At 43.2% G+C, this 19,691-nt stretch overlaps 1 protein-coding gene across 1 annotated transcript; it reads left to right on the forward strand.

Moving 5' to 3' along the window:
- Positions 1–15,963: 15,963 nt before the first annotated feature.
- Positions 15,964–17,849, forward strand: LOC127342808 (leucine-rich repeat extensin-like protein 4). Its single transcript, XM_051368819.2, has one exon. It carries the CDS (start codon positions 16,027–16,029, stop codon positions 17,644–17,646), a length of 1,620 nt encoding a protein of 539 aa, XP_051224779.1. The 5' UTR covers positions 15,964–16,026; the 3' UTR covers positions 17,647–17,849.
- Positions 17,850–19,691: the final 1,842 nt, after the last annotated feature.

Raw genomic sequence — 19,691 nt, forward strand, 5'->3', positions numbered from 1 at the left:
CATCGACAACATTATCAGGTTCCTCTAGTGAAACTATATTTTTATTCCATCACATCTTATGTACTTTGCTTGGAGCGCCGGTTTGTTTTTGTTTTTGTTTTGTTTGAATAAAATGGATCCTAGAATTCTTTGTGTGGGAGAGAGACACGCTCCGCTGTTGCATATGGACAAGTATGTCCTTAGGCTTTACTCATAGTATTCATGGCGGAAGTTTCTTCTTCGTTAAATTGTTATATGGTTGGAATTGGAAAATGATACATGTAGTAATTGCTAAAATGTCTTGGATAATGTGATACTTGGCAATTGTTGTGCTCATGTTTAAGCTCTTGCATTATATACTTTGCACCTATTAATGAAGAAATACATAGAGCTTGCTAAAATTTGGTTTGCATAATTGGTCTCTCTAAGGTCTAGATAATTTCTAGTATTGAGTTTGAACAACAAGGAAGACGGTGTAGAGTCTTATAATGTTTACAATATGTCTTTTATGTGAGTTTTGCTGCACCGCTTCATCCTTGTGTTTGTTTCAAATAGCCTTGCTAGCCTAAGCCTTGTATCGAGAGGGAATACTTCTCATGCATCCAAAATCCTTGAGCCAACCACTATGCCATTTGTGTCCACCATACCTACCTACTACATGGTATTTCTCCGCCATTCCAAAGTAAATTGCTTGAGTGCTACCTTTAAAATTTCCATTCTCTACCTTTGCAATATATAGCTCATGGGACAAATAGCCTAAAAAGTATTGTGGTATTGAATATGTACTTATGCACTTTATCTCTTATTAAGTTGCTTGTTGTGCGATAACCATGTTCCTGGGGACGCCATCAACTATTCTTTGTTGAATATCATGTGAGTTGCTATGCATGTTCGTCTTGTCTGAAGTAAGGGAGATTTACCACTAAAATGGTTAGAGCGTGCATAATGTTAGAGAAGAACATTGGGACGCTAACTAAAGCCATGATCCATGGTGGAAGTTTCAGTTTTGGACAAATATCCTCAAATCTCATATGAGAAAATTAATTGTTGCTACATGCTTATGCATATAAGAGGAGTCCATTATCTGTTGTCTATGTTTTCCCGGTATGGATGTCTAAGTTGAGAATAATCAATAGCGAGAAATCCGATGCGAGCTTTCTCCTTAGACCTTTGTACAGGCGGCATAGAGGTACCCCTTTGTGACACTTGGTTAAAACATGTGCATTGCGATGATAATCCAGGTAATCCGAGCTAATTAGGACAAGGTGCGGGCACTATTAGTATACTATGCATGAGGCTTGCAACTTGTAGGATATAATTTACATAACACATATGCTTTATTACTACCGTTGACAAAATTGTTTCTTGTTTTCAAAACCAAAGCTCTAGCACAAATATAGCAATCGATGCTTTGCTCTTTGAAGGACCTTTCTTTTACTTTTATTGTTGAGTCAGTTCACCTATTTCTCTCCATCTCAAGAAGCAAACACTTGTGTGAACTGTGCATTGATTCCTACATACTTGCATATTGCACTTGTTATATTACTTTACATTGACAATTATCCATGAGATATACATGTTACAAGTTGAAAGCAACCGCTGAAACTTAATCTTCCTTTGTGTTGCTTCAATGCCTATACTATGAATTATTGCTTTATGAGTTAACTCTTATGCAAGACTTATTGATGCTTGTCTTGAAGTACTATTCATGAAAAGTCTTTGCTTTATGATTCAGTTGTTTACTCATGTCATTTACATTGTTTGGATTGCTGCATTCATTACATATGCTTACAATAGTATGATCAAGGTTATGATGGCATGTCACTCCAGAAATTATCTTTGTTATCGTTTACCTGCTCGGGACGAGCATAAACTAAGCTTGGGGATGCTGATACGTCTCCGACGTATCGATAATTTCTTATGTTCCATGCCACATTATTGATGATATCTACATGTTTTATGCATACTTTATGTCATATTTATGTATTTTCCGGCACTAACCTATTAAAGAGATGCCGAAGAGCCAGTTGTTGTTTTCTGCTGTTTTTGGTTTCAGAAATCCTAGTAAGGAAATATTCTCGGAATTGGACGAAATCAACGCCCAGGGGCCTATTTTGCCACGAAGCTTCCAGAAGACCGAAGAAAAGACGAAGTGGGGCCACGAGGCGGCGCCACAGTAGGGCGGCGCGGCCCAGGAGCTGGCCGCGTGGCCCTAGCGTGTGGGCCCCTCGTGACTCTCCCGACTCTGCCCTTCCGCCTGCAAATAGTCTTCGTCGCGAAACCCCCAGTACCGAGAGCCACGATACAGAAAACCTTCCAGAGACGCCGCCGCCGCCGATCCCATCTCGGGGGATTCAGGAGATCGCCTCCGGCACCCTGCCGGAGAGGGGATTCATCTCCCGGAGGACTCTTCACCGCCATGGTCGCCTCCGGAGTGATGAGTGAGTAGTTCACCCCTGGACTATGGGTCCATAGCAGCAGCTAGATGGTTGTCTTCTCCTCATTATGCTTCATTGTCGGATCTTGTGAGCTGCCTAACATGATCAAGATCATCTATCTGTAATGCTATATGTTGTGTTTGTTGGGATCCGATGGATAGAGAATACTATGTTATGTTGATTATCAATCTATGTGTTGTTTATGATCTTGCATGCTCTCCGTTACTAGTAGATGCTTTGTCCAAGTTGATGCTTGTAACTCCAAGAGGGAGTATTTATGCTCGATAATGGGTTCATGTCTCCGTGAATCTGGGGGAGTGATAGAAGCCCCTAAGGTTATGGATGTGTTGTTGCCACTAGGGATAAAACATTGATACTATGTCTGAGGATGTAGTTATTAATTACATTACGCACCATACTTAATGCAATTGTCTGTTGTTTGCAACTTAATACCGGAAGGGGTTCGGATGATAACCTGAAGGTGGACTTTTTAGGCATAGATGCATGCTGGATAGCGGTCTATGTACTTTGTCGTAATGCCCAATTAAATCTCACAATACTCATCATATCATGTATGTGCATTGTCATGCCCTCTCTATTTGTCAATTGCCCAACTGTAATTTGTTCACCCAACATGCTATTTATCTTATGGGAGAGACACCTCTAGTGAACTGTGGACCCCGGTCCATTCTTTTACATCGATACAATCTACTGCAATACTTGTTCTACTGTTCTCTGCAAACAATCATCATCCACACTATACATCTAATCCTTTGTTACAGCAAGCCGGTGAGATTGACAACCTCACTGTTTCGTTGGGGCAAAGTACTTTGGTTGTGTTGTGAAGGTTCCACATTGGCGCCGGAATCCCTGGTGTTGCGCCGCACTACATCTCGCCGCCATCAACCTTCAACGTGCTTCTTGGCTCCTACTGGTTCGATAAACCTTGGTTTCTTACTGAGGGAAAACTTGCCGCTGTACGCATCACACCTTCCTCTTGGGGTTCCCAACGGACGCGTGCTGTACGCGTATCAGAAGTACAAACCATAAGTTAGACCCAGACCAATATTATAACCATAAGTTCTATGGCTGGAAGAAAAGGAGTTGAAGACCATAAGAAAACTCTAAGGGGTAGAGTAAAGACTGAGTTGGATGTACAATAACCCAATATTTTGAGTAAGATAGATGAAGAAGGTCTGAACTGAGAGGAAATTCAATCTTATTTTCATAAGATTATTGGACACTACTTTCAGAAGGATATCAGACTAGTAGCCAAGGTTTATACCTCGAGGAAGCAAGAAGATGACTATAACTTGAGAAAGTGAGTAGTATTTACTCAGAAGTACTAAAGCTCAAGTAAGTCAAGCATAAAGAAGTTGGACGAAGGAAATACAATAGGCTCAACAAAGCTCAAGAAGGCCAAAGACCGAAGGAGATTGACCATACTAAAACAAAAGACTAATAGAATGATTCCTTTCATGGAACCTAAAGAATCCAAAATAGTTATAGATACCAACCATAATCCATTACTGGATAGAATCAGTAAGTATAATCCATCCCTTGGGAAATAAACCATCAAGATGATTTCCAAGGTAAGTACCTTACCAAGTACCATTATTGCACTTTTGGTAGTAAGGGAAAACAAAGACCTATTTATCAATTAGGAGTTTATTATCAAATTAGTCTTCAGTTAAGACTAGCAGCACCGGAAGAAGTCCCATCAATGAATCTTCAAGGAGAAAGGAAACAAGATTATAATATTGAAAGAAATCATGGAATTCAAGAAAGAAGCCACCGTTCAGAGACAAACCCTAATGGATTCCAGGAAGAACCTGGACAAGGAATATATTCAATTATATCTAGTGAGATCACCACGGAGTTCGAGAAAAGTCGTAGTCTGCACAAGTCAGATCCACATTCCGAAACGTGAGAGAGTTCAAACTTCGAGGATGAAGTTTAGTTTAAGGGGTAGAGACTGTAATATCCCAGGTAATGGGGTTACAAAAATAGAGGAAACAGATGTGTGCATTGCATTCATGCATAGAAAATCTGGGGAATTTTCGCGCTTTAAAGTAAAACAGTCACAGTAACTGAAGTTTCACTTGACCTTGGTGGAATTGAAGTAGCTCATCAAGTCAAGCGCTATAAACCTCAATGTGACTTTGTTAAAACCTTGTTTTGGGTAGAGATGATTTGATATAAGGGGTTAGATCAAATGGAATTAATAATCAACACAACAACACTTTACTCAATGATCAATTGATTGATCTTATAAAAGATTATAATATGGTAATCCTTGTCATAACATATGAACACCAATTCAATTGCAAATCAAGTAACAATAAAATAGAGAAACCATTCTTGACTTATCTTTTCCATGTCTTAAACTACTCCTTGATCCTATCATGAACCTCATGGTATTCATTCTATTTCAATCTTGGAAACAAGACAAGGAGATCAACTCTAGAAGTATATATTCTTCTCTATTACATATTACTATACATCAAACCTAGAGAGGTGAGAGTTCTATGTTATTTACTAGAGAAGCAATGACAAACTTTGAGCTAAACCTTGGATATGCATCCATGTATTCAAATCATCATCCATAAGAGAAACCCCATGGTATTATTCAAGACACCCCCTAGAGAGAGATAACTATTTATGTTAAACATAGATATTGATGATCACATCAACCTCTATGGAGCCTAACCTTAGGATAGTATTGAAGTCCTTCCAAATGAGAGAAACCATAGCTACCAATTTTTATTTTTACATATTTAAGAATCAAGAACAACCTTGAGCTAAAGTATTAGGTTGTAAACCATTTCCCTTGGAGTGGTGAGATAACCTAATATCACATGGAATAATACCATATCCATGAATTGATAAAGTAAGGAGGAGATTAATTCAATCAAGATAGCCAAGTGGAGTTTTAGACTTGATACCTATTGAGATATTGTGAGTACACCATAAACCCTAGAATAACTATTCCTATGAAAGAGAGCTCAAGCTTTGGTGCTACACTCAAGTTAGTTGAGGCAACACTTGAATTTGAGGGAGAGAACTATCCATATACCCAGATGAGTATATCAACATTGCTTAAGTAAAACCCTAACAGAATATCTCAGGCATTCTCCTAGGATATAAATTATTGAAGCAACCATAGTAGTACCATCCAAGAAAGTAAAATAGAAGTGTTATATTTAGTTGATCAAGACAATACTTAATCTTGGGAGTGAGAAACCTAATTCTTGAGAAATACCTTAGGAAGCCAAACCTTGATCATTATAAATTGAGTAATGATCATAAACCCTAACAACTTGAGGTAAAGATATTAAGAACAAGTTGATCATGCCTAATCCATGATCATGCTCTTGAGGTATGTGAGGATCAGTAAATCATAATAGGATTAGTAGATGTTATTCACCACATGAAATTATAGGGAGGTAACTAATAAGCAAACCTAGGCTTATATCCCAACCTTAACTTCTGAACCACTTGGTGATAATAAGTAGAATCTTACCACATCTATATTTCATTCATTCATCAATTAAAGAACCTAAGAATACCTTAGTGTCAAACTCTATACCTTGTATGGTGAGAAACCCTCCATCCACATGACCAAAGTTAACTATAAAAAGAACTATAGACTTTAACAATAGATTAAGGATAGAATAGAAATCTATTGGTATAATATAAAAACAATTCCCAAGTCCTTAGTAATTAAAGAAGAAAAGAAACAAATAAGCAAGTAACCAAATTACCTTGGTTAGGGGAGATTAAACCCTAGCAAATGCAATGTGATGTCATCTCAACTCTACAAATTAAAATTATATCTCAACCCTAGTTTATGTATCACTATGGTGATCATAATATAAACCCAGGCCATAATTGAGATCCAAACCAATTGCCATTAAGGGAATATGATGAGAACCCTAGAATTGCTCACTAGTTAAAGCTTATGCTTAAATATGGAACTTAAGAATAACCTAGTGCTAAACCATTTGAATAAACCCATGGTGGTGATCAACCACTTATTTTTATAACCAAGACCCAACCATAATGAGGGTAGTACATACTCTAGATAAGTTAAGGTGACATTGAACTATAATAATAGTACTAAAATTTGAAGGAGCCCTATTAGAATTTCCAATTCATAACACATAATTGTACACATAAAATAACATGCAAGTGATCACTTCCCAAATGGAAACCAAGTCTTAATACAACCTCTGAATTACTTTGAGTTGAAAGTATCGACATTAATAATTCCAAACATAATTGATTCATAAGAAAAAGAAAATTAAAATATAAACTCATGTCCAATTGCTATTTTGAATAAGCACATATGTATAAACTTCAATCCAATACAAAATACTTTCATCAAATAGGAGAGTGGTGTAATAATCATTGCACTAACTCTTGATAGAATTAACATAATTGAGATGTCTGCAAAAACAACAAAGTTTAGATTTGAATTCAAAATAAGCAAAATAACGAAGAGAAAAATAAAACATAAAAGAAAATAAGAAAGAAAAGGGGCTTACCTATCAGGCCACCGCAGCCCAGCAGCAGCCTACATCCTGGCCCAAGCCGGAGCCCAAAACCAGCCCAGCACCACGGTCCAGACCAGCCCACTTACCGATTCGCTCGGATAAGAGCGAAGACGACGTCTTCGTCTTTGTCTCTACCTGCTCGACGCGCAGGAGAGCGCCACGGCGCCGGTCAGCTCCACGTCTCGCGTCGTCGCCGCCGATATTGACCGCCAGTGCACGGCCGAGAAGCTATAAAGCGTGCAGGAGCCCTTCTATTTCCCCTCCTCTGCTCAATTTCTGCCCCAAATCGAAACCCTAGCCCGTACGGCCTCCGGCCATCGCCGTCGAATGGGACATCCCCGTGCCTCGCCATGACCACCAATCTCACCGCCATGCTCGACTTGGTCATCATGCCAAAGGAATTGAGACGGGGTGATCCGTAGCGTCGCCGTCGACATCGTCTTCCCCGATGCCAGCCATCATCGCCGCCGTCGATTCAGACCACCATAGGTCACGCCGTCAAGCCCTGCGTACTCCTGGTGAGTCGCTGATGCCCATGGCACTCTCGCCTAGCTCAATCGCATGCCGTAGCGACGCCGCACCATGAACCTGTCCCCGCCGCGGCGGTACATCGCCGGCGAGCACGCTCAGGTGACCTATTCGGAGCGGCGCCGCCACCAAACTGCTCACCGAGTCACCCCGAGTCGAACCCGCCTAGTCCCCCGTCCGCGCGAGCCCCGAATCACCGCCGTCGTCGGCAACTGGCCGTCGGCCAGGAGCTCCCCTGGCCACGTCGTCTCTGTTGACCAGTCCACGCTCACGTGGCAGCCAACGTGGACCCCTGCCCCACTGGTCAGTCTCTAAGTGTAGACTAGCCCGGGTACATTTAGTGGTTTCTGCTTTAATTCAAATCCTATTTAACTGCTTACTTTAAATAAATCTAGAAAATTCATAATAGCTCAGAAAAAATAAATATAAGATATCAAATTATTATAAAGATAAACTCTATCCAATAAAAATATAAAATGAAATTTTTATTTTTAATAAAAATTCAATTATTTAATACTTGTTATTTAAGCCTTTAATTTTAATTCTAAATTCAATTAAAATTCAATAATTAGCAAAAATTTCCAAAATTAAATAAAAACCAGTAAATAAATAAAGAAAACATTAAAACTAGTTTTCTTTATTTATTATTTTGTTAAATCATTATTAGAGAGATTTAAACCCTGATTAATAATTACCCTAATTATTAATTGTTTAAAAATAATAAATTCCATATTCAATATTATTTTGAAGTTATTAATAACTTCAAATTTAAAATGAAGTTATTAATCCAAGAATTATAGGGTAAATAAGAAGACCTAGTTCCATTATAAACAAAGTGATAACCACATAGTTTCATGTGGAACCCTAAAACCCAAATTCAATTATGCACCATACCCTAGCTCCATTAGTCAATAGGAACCCTAAATGGTTCTAACCTAAACCCTAGGTTAGAACATGTGATCATGATACTTTCCTTTCAAACATAGAACCATAATAGCAACTAAATAATTGCCATGACCACATAAAATGTAAGAACCCTATCACTAGTTAATTGCTATGCTATGCTCTCATCTAAATAAAACTTTTTTTTACCATGTCATCTAAATAAAACTTGTTGATCTAGTAGGATCAACCAAGTGTAAAACCCTAGTTCCTATTCCCAAGACCACCGTCCTTAACTATCCATGATTAACATCACACCATTGTGATGAACCCTAATAGTAACCATGAATTATGATTACCTTACATTCCATACTCCACTAAACCCTACTAGTGTGAGATACTTATGAACCATCCTATTTAGGAACCAACCATTCTCTACTTAGAAATCCAATAGCTAATCCAAGATAACCTCAACCTTAATTGTAATACTTCTTCTTACTTAAGTATGTTCTTCAAAAGTTATCTTTTGAAGAAAGTAAAGAATAGTTATCAACCCTGCCTTATAGGACATATAAACCCTAGCTAGCTAGTACAACAAGGTATACCAACCTTGATAGCACCCATATGCAATTAAATGCTTAAGATACTCATGCTTCACTAAAACTATACAAGCTCTAGTTTTTGATGAATCCAACAGTGTTAAGATCCATCCAACCTTACTCCAGAAACCAATTAGAATCATAGTAAACCATTGAACTCCACAACCCTAATTATCATACCTGTTCTTTATTAAAGAACATTTTCTTCAAAAGTTATTCTTTTGAAGTATATGATAATTAATCATTAACCATACCATATAGTGCTAAAACCAACCACTATTCATTACATGTTAGGATTATACCAAATGTTATTGTTGTGTGCTACTAGTGTTATTATTATGATATATTACAACACCTATTTATGATACCAAGCAACCAATTCTTAATAAGAACCTTGTTTGTGAATCACTCTAAAAGTGCAACACACCCTGAACCAATCATTACAACTCACTGATCCTAAATCATCGGGGTTAGGTCACGCTTAGAGCGATTGCATCTCATACTTATGGATTATTGCATCATTGCCAATCTTTTAAACATCGTCCTTACCGGACGATGATGCTATTTTAGAATTTGGAGTTCATGGAACCATGGATTGTGTTGATATGGTGGAGGTTCCATTGCAAGGGTTTATATCCATCTAGGATTAAACAACAAATGTTGTCCAGTGATTATTGTGCCGTAATACCCGTGTTAACCATAAGATCTGGAGTGGGATGGAAGAGTCAATCGTATTTCCACCTCTTGTACATCAACGGATGCGCTTACCGTAGCGGTTGTATCTTGCGGAGCAATTGGAGGGTGGGGAGCCCCTTGTAATTCCCCACGGTATTGCAATGCTTACCATAGCGGTTGCTGCTTGCGGAACAACTGGAGGGTGGGGATCCCCTTCTAATTCCCCACGGTAATGTGGTCTATGATGGGTTGCAGCTACCGGCGAAGGAGTTTGGTTCGATCCTAGACTGTCATCGTGGTCGGGGTCCATCCTTAATTGGTATAAGATGACCGGCGAGGACCCAGGGTCGGGGTATGCAACAAAGGGTGGGTGTGCGAGGTAGCGGAGGAATATGATTGGCTATGACCTTATATCAGGCCTCACACCAAAGGAAGTGTGGACGGGAAGTACGCCCGGTTGGCACCAAGGTTAAGATCTCTTATGGGTAAAGCAACACACCTCTGCAGAGTGTAATGAATCGTGACCTGTCACTCCCTGTTCCGGGTTTTGGAACTGCGAACGCTGCCGGAAAGGAACTCCATGAAGTTCTAGTAAACCAGTGAAGGCTGACGGACATAGTTCTTCTGAATAAAAGCAACCTTTTGAAGAAATGGTTATGAAAACCTGCATTGGTGTTAGACTTTCTGGTCTAATGATGTAGCTAGTGCATCAAACACCTCTTCCCTATAATGAACTTGTTGAGTACGCTAGTACTCATCCCACTCTTAAATCCCCTGCTTAGATATGGAGGCATCGAAGGAGAATCTACAGTGCACAGTGCAACTCGAAGACCGAGGAGTCAACAACTACATCAAGAGACAGGACCCTGTCAGAGGAGTCAAATACCACATCCAACAAGGAGAAAACCTAGTTTAGCCATAGAAGGGAACTAGCTTCCTAAACCTAGCTCCTATTTAGCTAGAATCTATTCATAGCCCCTATAGCTAGTCAAATACTCTACAAATAGAGTTCGTGATAGGATTAGACTACGAGTCGTTCTTCTGGAGTTTATTTGCAGATTTACCTCATTGTAAAGTAGGAGGCTGTGCTAAACTTATGTAACAGAGTCTGTATGTAACTCTATAGACATGCCTTGGACCCGCATATGTTTCTGTTGTACCACTCTGAGCGATATAATACTAGTGGAACGGTGTTTCATTGGTGTTATATCATACTTGCATACTACACCATGCAGTGGTATGCCGGGTCACCACAGTTATGGATAGAATCGCGGCATAGTTTGTGATAATGTGCCCATATTGTGGACACATGTGCATATTGATATGTCTTACGATATTGCAGGAGGAAGTTTTCCATTTCATCGCACGAAAAAACCATTTTCCATTTCTAAGGTGTCGAAAACGGGATGTTTTGTGAAGCAACCACCCAATTAAAGATTCACATTGGTACCAACAAATTTTAAAAAAATACTAGACCAACTAAAATGGAAAATTTCTCAACCGGTGTATGGAACCTTTCCGTCCACCCCTCATGAAAAAGATAAATTCCTGCCGAATCAGCAGGAGACCGAACAGATTTGAACTACAGGTACATGATATATTGCTCAAGATTTTTTGTAAAAATTATTTTTAGATTCACAACATGATATTTCATCAGAGATCCAGTGCAAGTTTAGCGAGCCTCAGCCCCGGGCAAAGGATCTTCATGCCCGCCGTTTTGAATATAGTTTGAAACGGGCATAAAAAAATTCAAAAATGATCTGAACAATGTGAAACCTTCGCGTACTGTCATATTATATGTCATAGTTGCAAGGAAAAATATTAAAGTTAGAAAATAGCGAACATCACCAAAAATCCTTCACAAAATGAGCTATCATGTTCGAGGTTTCATGACATTTAGGTCAAACGACCAATGTTATGGATAGAATCGTGGTATAGTTTGTGATAATGTACCTATATTATGCACACATGTGTATCTTGAGATGTTTTACAATGTTGCAGGAGGAAATTTTCCTTTTCATCGCGCGAAAAAGCCTTTTTTCCATTTTTGAGGTGCCGAAAACGCGATGTTTTGTGAAGCAACCCCAAATTAAAGTTTCACATTGGTACCAACACATTTTAAAAAATACTAGACCACCTAAGATGGAAAATTTCCCAACCGATGTATCTGGAACTTTTCCGTCCATCTCTCATGAAAGAGACAAATTCCTGCCGAATCGGTAGGAGGCCGGCCAGATTTGAACTAGTGGTACATGATCTAATGCTCATGAATTTTTGGAAAAATTATTTTTAGATTCAAAATATGATATAGATCTCACATTTAGATTCCTCTCATTTTTCTAATCGATTTAGACATATTATTTGTCAAATTTTGATTTACAGATTTAAAGATATTAATTATTCCATATTAAATAAAAAAGAAAAAATCATTTTATTGTCCATTTGAATTCAAGATTAATATACTTCTTCTTGTAGTTTATGTAGGTAATTGTTTGTAATTCAAAAAATAATGATGTGCAACATCATGTAATAAGGGTTAATAGTATTGATATGGTATTATTGTCAACAAGGTGTCATTTCTTTCATGGAATCTAGTCTAAATGGAACCGAGAAATTAGTGTGAGGATGGGTGACTGACCGGGAAGTTTGACCATGAGTGGAATTTGACCTAATATTAAGTGTAGTTAGAGTTAAAATGGTGCATGTGAGAGATTAAAAAAATTGGGATGAAATTTTTTTGAATTTTTTTTAAATTCGAGCCATAATTACCAAACGGCGTTATTTCTATGCCGACGGCAAGGTGCCGATGGCTGCCGTCGGCACAAGCCTGTGCCGAAGGCAAGGAAAGCTGTGCCGCCGGCCGTCGGCACCTTGACTAGTTCCCGTAGTGATTTCAGCTCATACTAGAATTCAAGCAAGCTCGGATTGAGTCGAGTTATAAGCTAGAGTCAGTTAAGCACCAACTTTCCCACTCTCCTCCTCTAAAAGAAATAGAGGTGATAGCTAGGGTGAAAACCGTAGTAGCCATCACCATCTGCCTTGTCCTCGTCGTCTACGACAGAAAATCGATGGGTCCTCGCGTCCTCTGCTAGCCGCTCCGGTGACGGTAGGAGGCCTTGGCCCTAAGCTCGGCGATGTAGAAGGGTCCCCAAAGTTAGAGTTTAGTCAACCAGCATCGTCGTTATGGTGGCTATGGTGACGTTGTGCGTGACAAGAATAACATATACCCTCCTACTTGGCCACCTTGTCGAAGCCGATCTCGCCGAGGGCGTTGAGAAGGGTGGGATTCATCTGGTCGCCGCTTCCCTGGAGTGGTGGATCTCGTCCTTTATACACGTGTTATAGGCTTGGTGTTAGAAGATTCATATCAATTCAAGGTTCAATGTCGATGAATTTGGGACTAGGGCGCTGGTCCGTACAACATCTCCATCGGCGGGCTCTATAATATGGCCGGCAACATTGCCGGCAGGAGCATATGGGGCGCACCGGCAGCAGTATATGTGCTATGGGGAAGTGTGTTCCACACCGGCGACCCTTATACCACAGCTCCAATAGGCAATAGCACATACATGTAGTTGAAGGAAAGTAGGCGGGGACAGAAAAAGTAGGAGAGATGAGAATCTTTGGAGGGGTTGTCACTGCACGTAGGCCGGTTAGCATCTTTTGAGCAGAAATTTGGTGCCGGCACCCTCGATCTAAGCCCTTCACATAGGGATCCTTTGGGGGGCACCGACGCTTTTATGGGGCTCCAGAATATGCTGGCGCTTTTTGGGGCGGGCTGGTGCGGGAGTTTTCTCTCAGTAGGATCCCAATAGAGCTATTAGGAGCGCCGGTGGAGATGCTCTTAGGGGCACGTGCACGAAGACGTCTCGACTATCATTAACAACGTCAGGCTAGCTCCAGTAAGGCAGCGACGACATCAACGCGTCAGCGGTTCACTCTAGTGGCAGTAGTGGTCTCTAGGTGGTCCGATGACTTTAGTATAAATTTTATTATGTTTGAGGTGTTTTGTACTTGTTGTAACCTCATGGAATAGATTTGGATCTTTCCCACAAAAAAGGGTCTAGTTGTAAGAAATGCTTCATATATACTTGTCTTATTGTAACTATCTCGAGTAGATCTCAACCTAGTTTGGAGCCATGTAAAACAATTAAAACTCCAATGTTCAAAGACATTATTTTGTCGTCTATTTAGACCATAACAACATCATAACAAAACCTTGTTAATTATTATTCCAAACAAAATATCGATAACACGATAGGAACAAAAATCTCATCAGCATCAATCAAAATATCGATAATAGGATACCACATAACATGTTTCTGCCTAAATTTTCCCAATATGTAATTGACCTTCTAAATTTCATTGCATACACAAGGAAGAAAAAACTCATCAACTTAATATAAGGTGTAATAAATTATACTATTTCATTTAATAAATATGAGAATTATTTTATCTAACTATATATACTATTTAGAGATACCGAGCTATATCGAGGAAGCTAGTGTTAGCACAAAATAATTTCGTTTTCCAATCGAGCTGTGAAATACACTCATACTTGGCTTATTTCCTCTTTACTCTATCTCAAGTCGAGCTAATTAAAAAGAGAACCGCCTGCTAGTCTCGAGCTTTTCTTGCCGCTCTAGATGCAACCAAGCGTATGAGCCGCTAAACACTGATGGCAAGCAATGCCGCTACTGGGAGCCGGCGGGCGACAATGTGGGGGCTGTCGTTCTGCCTAATAAAGGCGGTGGTCCTAGGGTTCCTCTCGCGCAAAGACGGAGATATGCTTGATACTTGTCCTCCTTGATCTGTCCGAAGTGTCGAGTTTCGGAAGGTTCCGGCGACGAACACTCTTGGGTGCCTCATGCCTAGAGATTGCTAGATCGAATGAGATTCGGTTGTGCACATCCATGTTTTTTTTCTGACTGTTTAGTTTAGGAATGACTAGTGAGCGGCGCGAAACTCTGTTATCTGTTGCCATCATGAGACATGTCTTTTTCTTTCCATGGTGAAGTCAAAAACAAAGAATGGCATGTAAGCTGATATTTGAAGACTAGTAGTTCCAGTCTTTGCGACCATGGGGAACTTGCTTCGTGGTTCGAGCTTTGGGGGGGGGGGGGGGGGGGGGGCCCCCAGTAGGAGAAGTTTCAATTTTTATCTTTAAGGTGTTTTGAGAGCGGGGACATTATTCCGGATGAAAAACTTAGATCTATGATGAACAACAATGACGCTTGTACAATGTTTTTTTTAAAACATCACTTTTGGAAAACTTAGACTTCATGCGTTATTTTGTTGGTGTTTATGCTGTGCTAAGGGTCAGAAACGACCGAGGAGCTAGCCACCCCGTGTTTCAAGGCGGGACAGACAGGCTTACAATGGGCTCAACGCGTCCAGGGACTATAGCTATACTCTACTTACTCCATGACATTACCTGTGTCGTATAATGATCGGAACAAACGAACGAAACAGTCTGAAAAGCAGGTGTACCAAAGCGAAAATCTCTAGAAAATATAGAATAGTGTCTGCTAGCTAGCCCGATTAGATGTACTGTATCATGCATGATTAGCCTAGCCGCTCGGCGAAAATGCAAATAACTTGATAATGGTTTATCTCTTAGCTGTGCCTGTGCGTGGAAATAGTTGGATTAGAGACAGGAGGAGGAGGAGGAAGAAGGGAAAACAAAGGGGCTAGCTAGTTGTGGATTCCCACTAAGCGCGTCGTCGTCGGAGACTCGGAGTGGATGGATGCTCTGCACGTTGCGACGGGGCCCTCACTACCCTGAACACAAGAACACAGCCGATTTGTTTAGCGTAACTTGGCGATTGACAAACCGCCAAATCTCTACAGATTTTGACCGATCCAGCAAGGCAGCCAGAATGACGCTCCCAAGTCTTCCTTCCCCTGGTATTACTGACGCTAACTGGAGTCCAAATCGGTTGTTAAACAAGCGTGCAATGAAGCCAAATTCTCTGAACATTTGTTACTGAACTAACTACTGATGCTTCAATTCCTTAATCCAATTTCCGACTAAACTATAGTAATCTTCAGCAGCAGCAGCAGGTACCCGAACAGAACTGTCAATAATTCAAGTTTTCTTCAGCCCAGCAAAAACACAAGGCACATTGATGATCAATCATCAGCTCAACGTCTTTTTTGCCCAGCCCAGCTGCCAGTTCGTCGTCAACAGGTCCATCACGCGGACACGCAACGAACCATCCCGCCATCGCAGCCGTCCATTCCGCATTATTCTATTCCCGCGCCGCGATTTCCCCCTCCCCCCGCTCCCCCATATCAACCCAGCTCCCAACCCCATGTTCCTCCACACAGACACACAGCCCACCGCGGGCTCTGCGTACACGAACAGCAATGGCGATCACCAAGCCCCTCCTCTTCCTCGCGCTCCTCCTCGTTCCGCACCTCGCCGCCGCCGCCGCCATCAACGGGGCCAATGACCAGCAGCGCCGCCGCCTGCTCGAGAGCTATGCCGACGACGGCAGCGACGTGTACGTGGACCCGTCCTACGAGTTCCGCAACCAGCACCTCCGCGACGCCTACGTGGCGCTGCAGGCCTGGAAGCGCGCCATCCTCTCCGACCCGCTCAACGTCACCGCCTCCTGGTCCGGCCCCGACGTCTGCGCCTACTACGGCGTCTACTGCGCGCCCTCCGAGCACGACTCCTACGTCACCGTCGTCGCCGGCGTCGACCTCAACCACGCCGACCTGGCCGGCCACCTCCCCGAGGCGCTCGGCATGCTCGCCGACCTCGCCGTCTTCCACGTCAACTCCAACCGCTTCTGCGGCCTGGTCCCGGACTCCTTCCACCGGATGCGCCTCCTCCACGAGCTCGACCTCAGCAACAACCGCTTCGTCGGCGGCTTCCCGGACGTCGTGCTCCGCCTCCCCAGCCTCAGGTTCCTCGACCTCCGCTACAACGAGTTCGAGGGCCCCGTCCCCAGCGAGCTCTTCGACCGCCCGCTCGACGCCATCTTCATCAACTCCAACCGCTTCCGCTTCAAGATCCCCGACAACGTCGGCAACTCCCCGGCCTCCGTCCTCGTCCTCGCCAACAACGACTTCGGCGGATGCCTCCCGGCCTCCGTCGCCAACATGTCCGGCACCCTCAACGAGATCATCCTCATGAACACCGGCCTCAAGTCCTGCGTCCCCGCCGAGCTCGGCATGCTCACCGAGCTCACCGTGCTCGACGTCAGCCACAACCAGCTCATGGGCGCCATCCCCGCCGAGCTCGCCAACCTCAAGAGCATCGAGCAGCTCGACCTCGGATACAACCGCCTCGTCGGCGACGTGCCGGAGGCCATCTGCCACCTGCCGCATCTCCAGAACTTCACCTACTCCTTCAACTACATCACGGGCGAGCCGCCGGTCTGCCTGCACGTCAAGGCGTTGGACGACCGCCGGAACTGCATCCCGTACCGCCCCGACCAGAGGTCGCCCGACCAGTGCCACTTCTTCAAGGGCAACCACGTCAACTGCGACGCCTTTAGCTGCAAGAAGTTCGTGCCGCCGTCGCCGCCGCCACCCCCACCGTCTCCTCCTCCACCGTCACCCCCTCCACCATCCCCATCACCCCCGCCACCATCACCGCCACCACCATCCCCTCCACCGCCATCCGCATCGCCCCCACCTCCGTACTACGAGGTCTCACCCGAGGAACGGTACCTCTCGCCGCCACCTCCACCCTACCAAGAGCCCACAACGCCTCCGCACTACGACATCCCATCGCCGTCTTACCACGAGGTGCCACCCCCGGCGTACCACGACGACGCGCCACCTCCGCCCTACTACGAGGTGTCACCGGAGGACCGGTACCTCTCGCCGCCACCCCCAGCCTACCAGGAGGAGCCGACGACGCCGCCTCACTACGACCTGCCCAGCTACGACTACTCGTCGCCTCCACCACCAACAACCATGTGGAAGCTGCCGGCGTACGACTACTCGTCGCCGCCGCCACCGGCCACGCCATGAAGCTGATGATTCTTTCTGGGGAGGCTGATTTTTTCATACATTATGATCATACACGCTTGGCGTGGTGAAAAGATCATGCCGTTACATCTTTTGTGTGTATCTTGTACACTTCTTTTATTTTTCTTTCTCTTCTCACATTAATTTGTTCTTGTTTTCCCCCTTGTGAATGAAAATATAGAAGATCGACATGAACGAGTTCCATACTACTCATCAGCATTGCTTGACTGATTTATACAGTTTGAGATTCAGATAATTATCTTCTAGCAGTAGTACCGTTTTATGGAGATGGTTATCCACTTCTCGTTGGCTGAACTATTCGCTCATGGAATTGGCTGTAGTAGTGTATGCAAACGACATTATTAGGGGGAATACCAACAACGGCAGCAGTTCAATTCAATCAACCACCGCATGCTTCACTGGAAGCATGCACAGCTAAGATTCTGAATGCAGGACTCCAAACCGTGTTTGAACACGGCGGACACCCGTCGCCGTCCTCATCACCTGAGCAAGTTGCCAACGCACCCTGACCACCACCACCACCTCAGAAAGAAAGAAAGTCAGCCAGAGCCAGCGGTAGATTGCAGCCGCAGCTAGCAGTAGCAGGGCCGGGACCGTCGCCGTGTGCTGTCGAAAAAGTCGTCAGGCCGTGACGCGTTCGCCGCCTGGGAATGCTCGCCGGCAGGGCGCATCTCGGACGCTGGCTGCGACGGATCGATGCCATTCTCTTTAGTCTTTCCACGGCCAGCTCGAGATCAAAATAATCCGGGCTCGTAATGTTTGCTTTGTTAATTCAAATAACTTAACCGTGCTTCTTGACTTTACCCGCGTCTTGCGCTGGCGACATCGACTAAACAAACGATCCCCTCCCGCACGAACGCCGACCGACGTGCGCGCACGGAAGCCTTTCAGAGCGCCGACGTGCGCTCCGCCATGGAATGGAACAAACCATGTGTGCATTGCACGTACAACTGACAACTGAGAGAGGAATCGCCGTGCGGCCATTTTGCTACACGCCGCCGGTGCGGCGGTGCCTTGCATTGCTCGCAGGCATGGCCGTTTGTCAGAGCTTTCCCCGGCACATCCTCTCCCGCAAAGACAGGAATCAGATTAGGTGACCGGACGAAGGTAGGAGAACAAGTGGTTAGCTAGTTAACCCGCGAGAGCCGGCGCGCGCATGTGCAGCTACCTATTCTAGTGCTGTTTGCTCTGACTTTATACGTAACACGCCGCGCGATTGTTGGGCGCGATGCTGTATTAATTTGTTCTACAATTTGATATGATCTGGTCAGCTTTTCGATCGGGTACAACAGACTATTGCAGAGGATTGCCGATGTTTTACATGTGCGTAACGTTAAACTTCGGTACCACGGTCTCCGTTCAAAGATAACAAAAAGGGAAATTTCTACTGTATCCGCTCGATTCGTCCTTGGGTTAATCCAGCAACATGCATTGCAGTGCCCCATGTGGCCTCGGCGTACGGTCCTCATAAACTACCACTAATCTCTTCTCGCATTCTATATATTTATACAAAAGAAAACGATCATGGTTGTCAATCTTGGTATTCCGTCTACTGAGACTTTCAGAGCATATATATACAGCATAAATGCTCAGAGAGATGTCGTACACAAGAAAACTGTTTTAGCCACCTAGGACAGCTAATTTGGCAAGTGTATAAGTCATAGCATTTCCTTGCGAACAAGTTATGAATGGCGTTTGTAATTATAACTAGCGCTGATTCAAGTATGAAATAACAATCTAAAAACAACAAATGTGACACAAATATGGTTTCGACCGAGCGGTAACACCCCTCGGTGATGGTTTATTAGGAAAAATAATCTGAAATGATCTCAAGGAGAAGTGTATAAATTGTAGTTAAGGCTCGTCAATCGCATGGGTTTGCCATACCCCCTATATCCGGAGTAACTATGCATTATGCGTTTAGTCAAAGCCAAACTTTGTATAATTTGACTAAGCGTACCTCAACATTTGTGGTACTGAATACATACAATCTAAAATATGTCTTATGATGATTCTAATAATATCTC

This window comes from Lolium perenne, chromosome 3 (assembly GCF_019359855.2).
Source record: "Lolium perenne isolate Kyuss_39 chromosome 3, Kyuss_2.0, whole genome shotgun sequence".
NCBI classification, from domain to species: domain Eukaryota; kingdom Viridiplantae; phylum Streptophyta; class Magnoliopsida; order Poales; family Poaceae; genus Lolium; species Lolium perenne.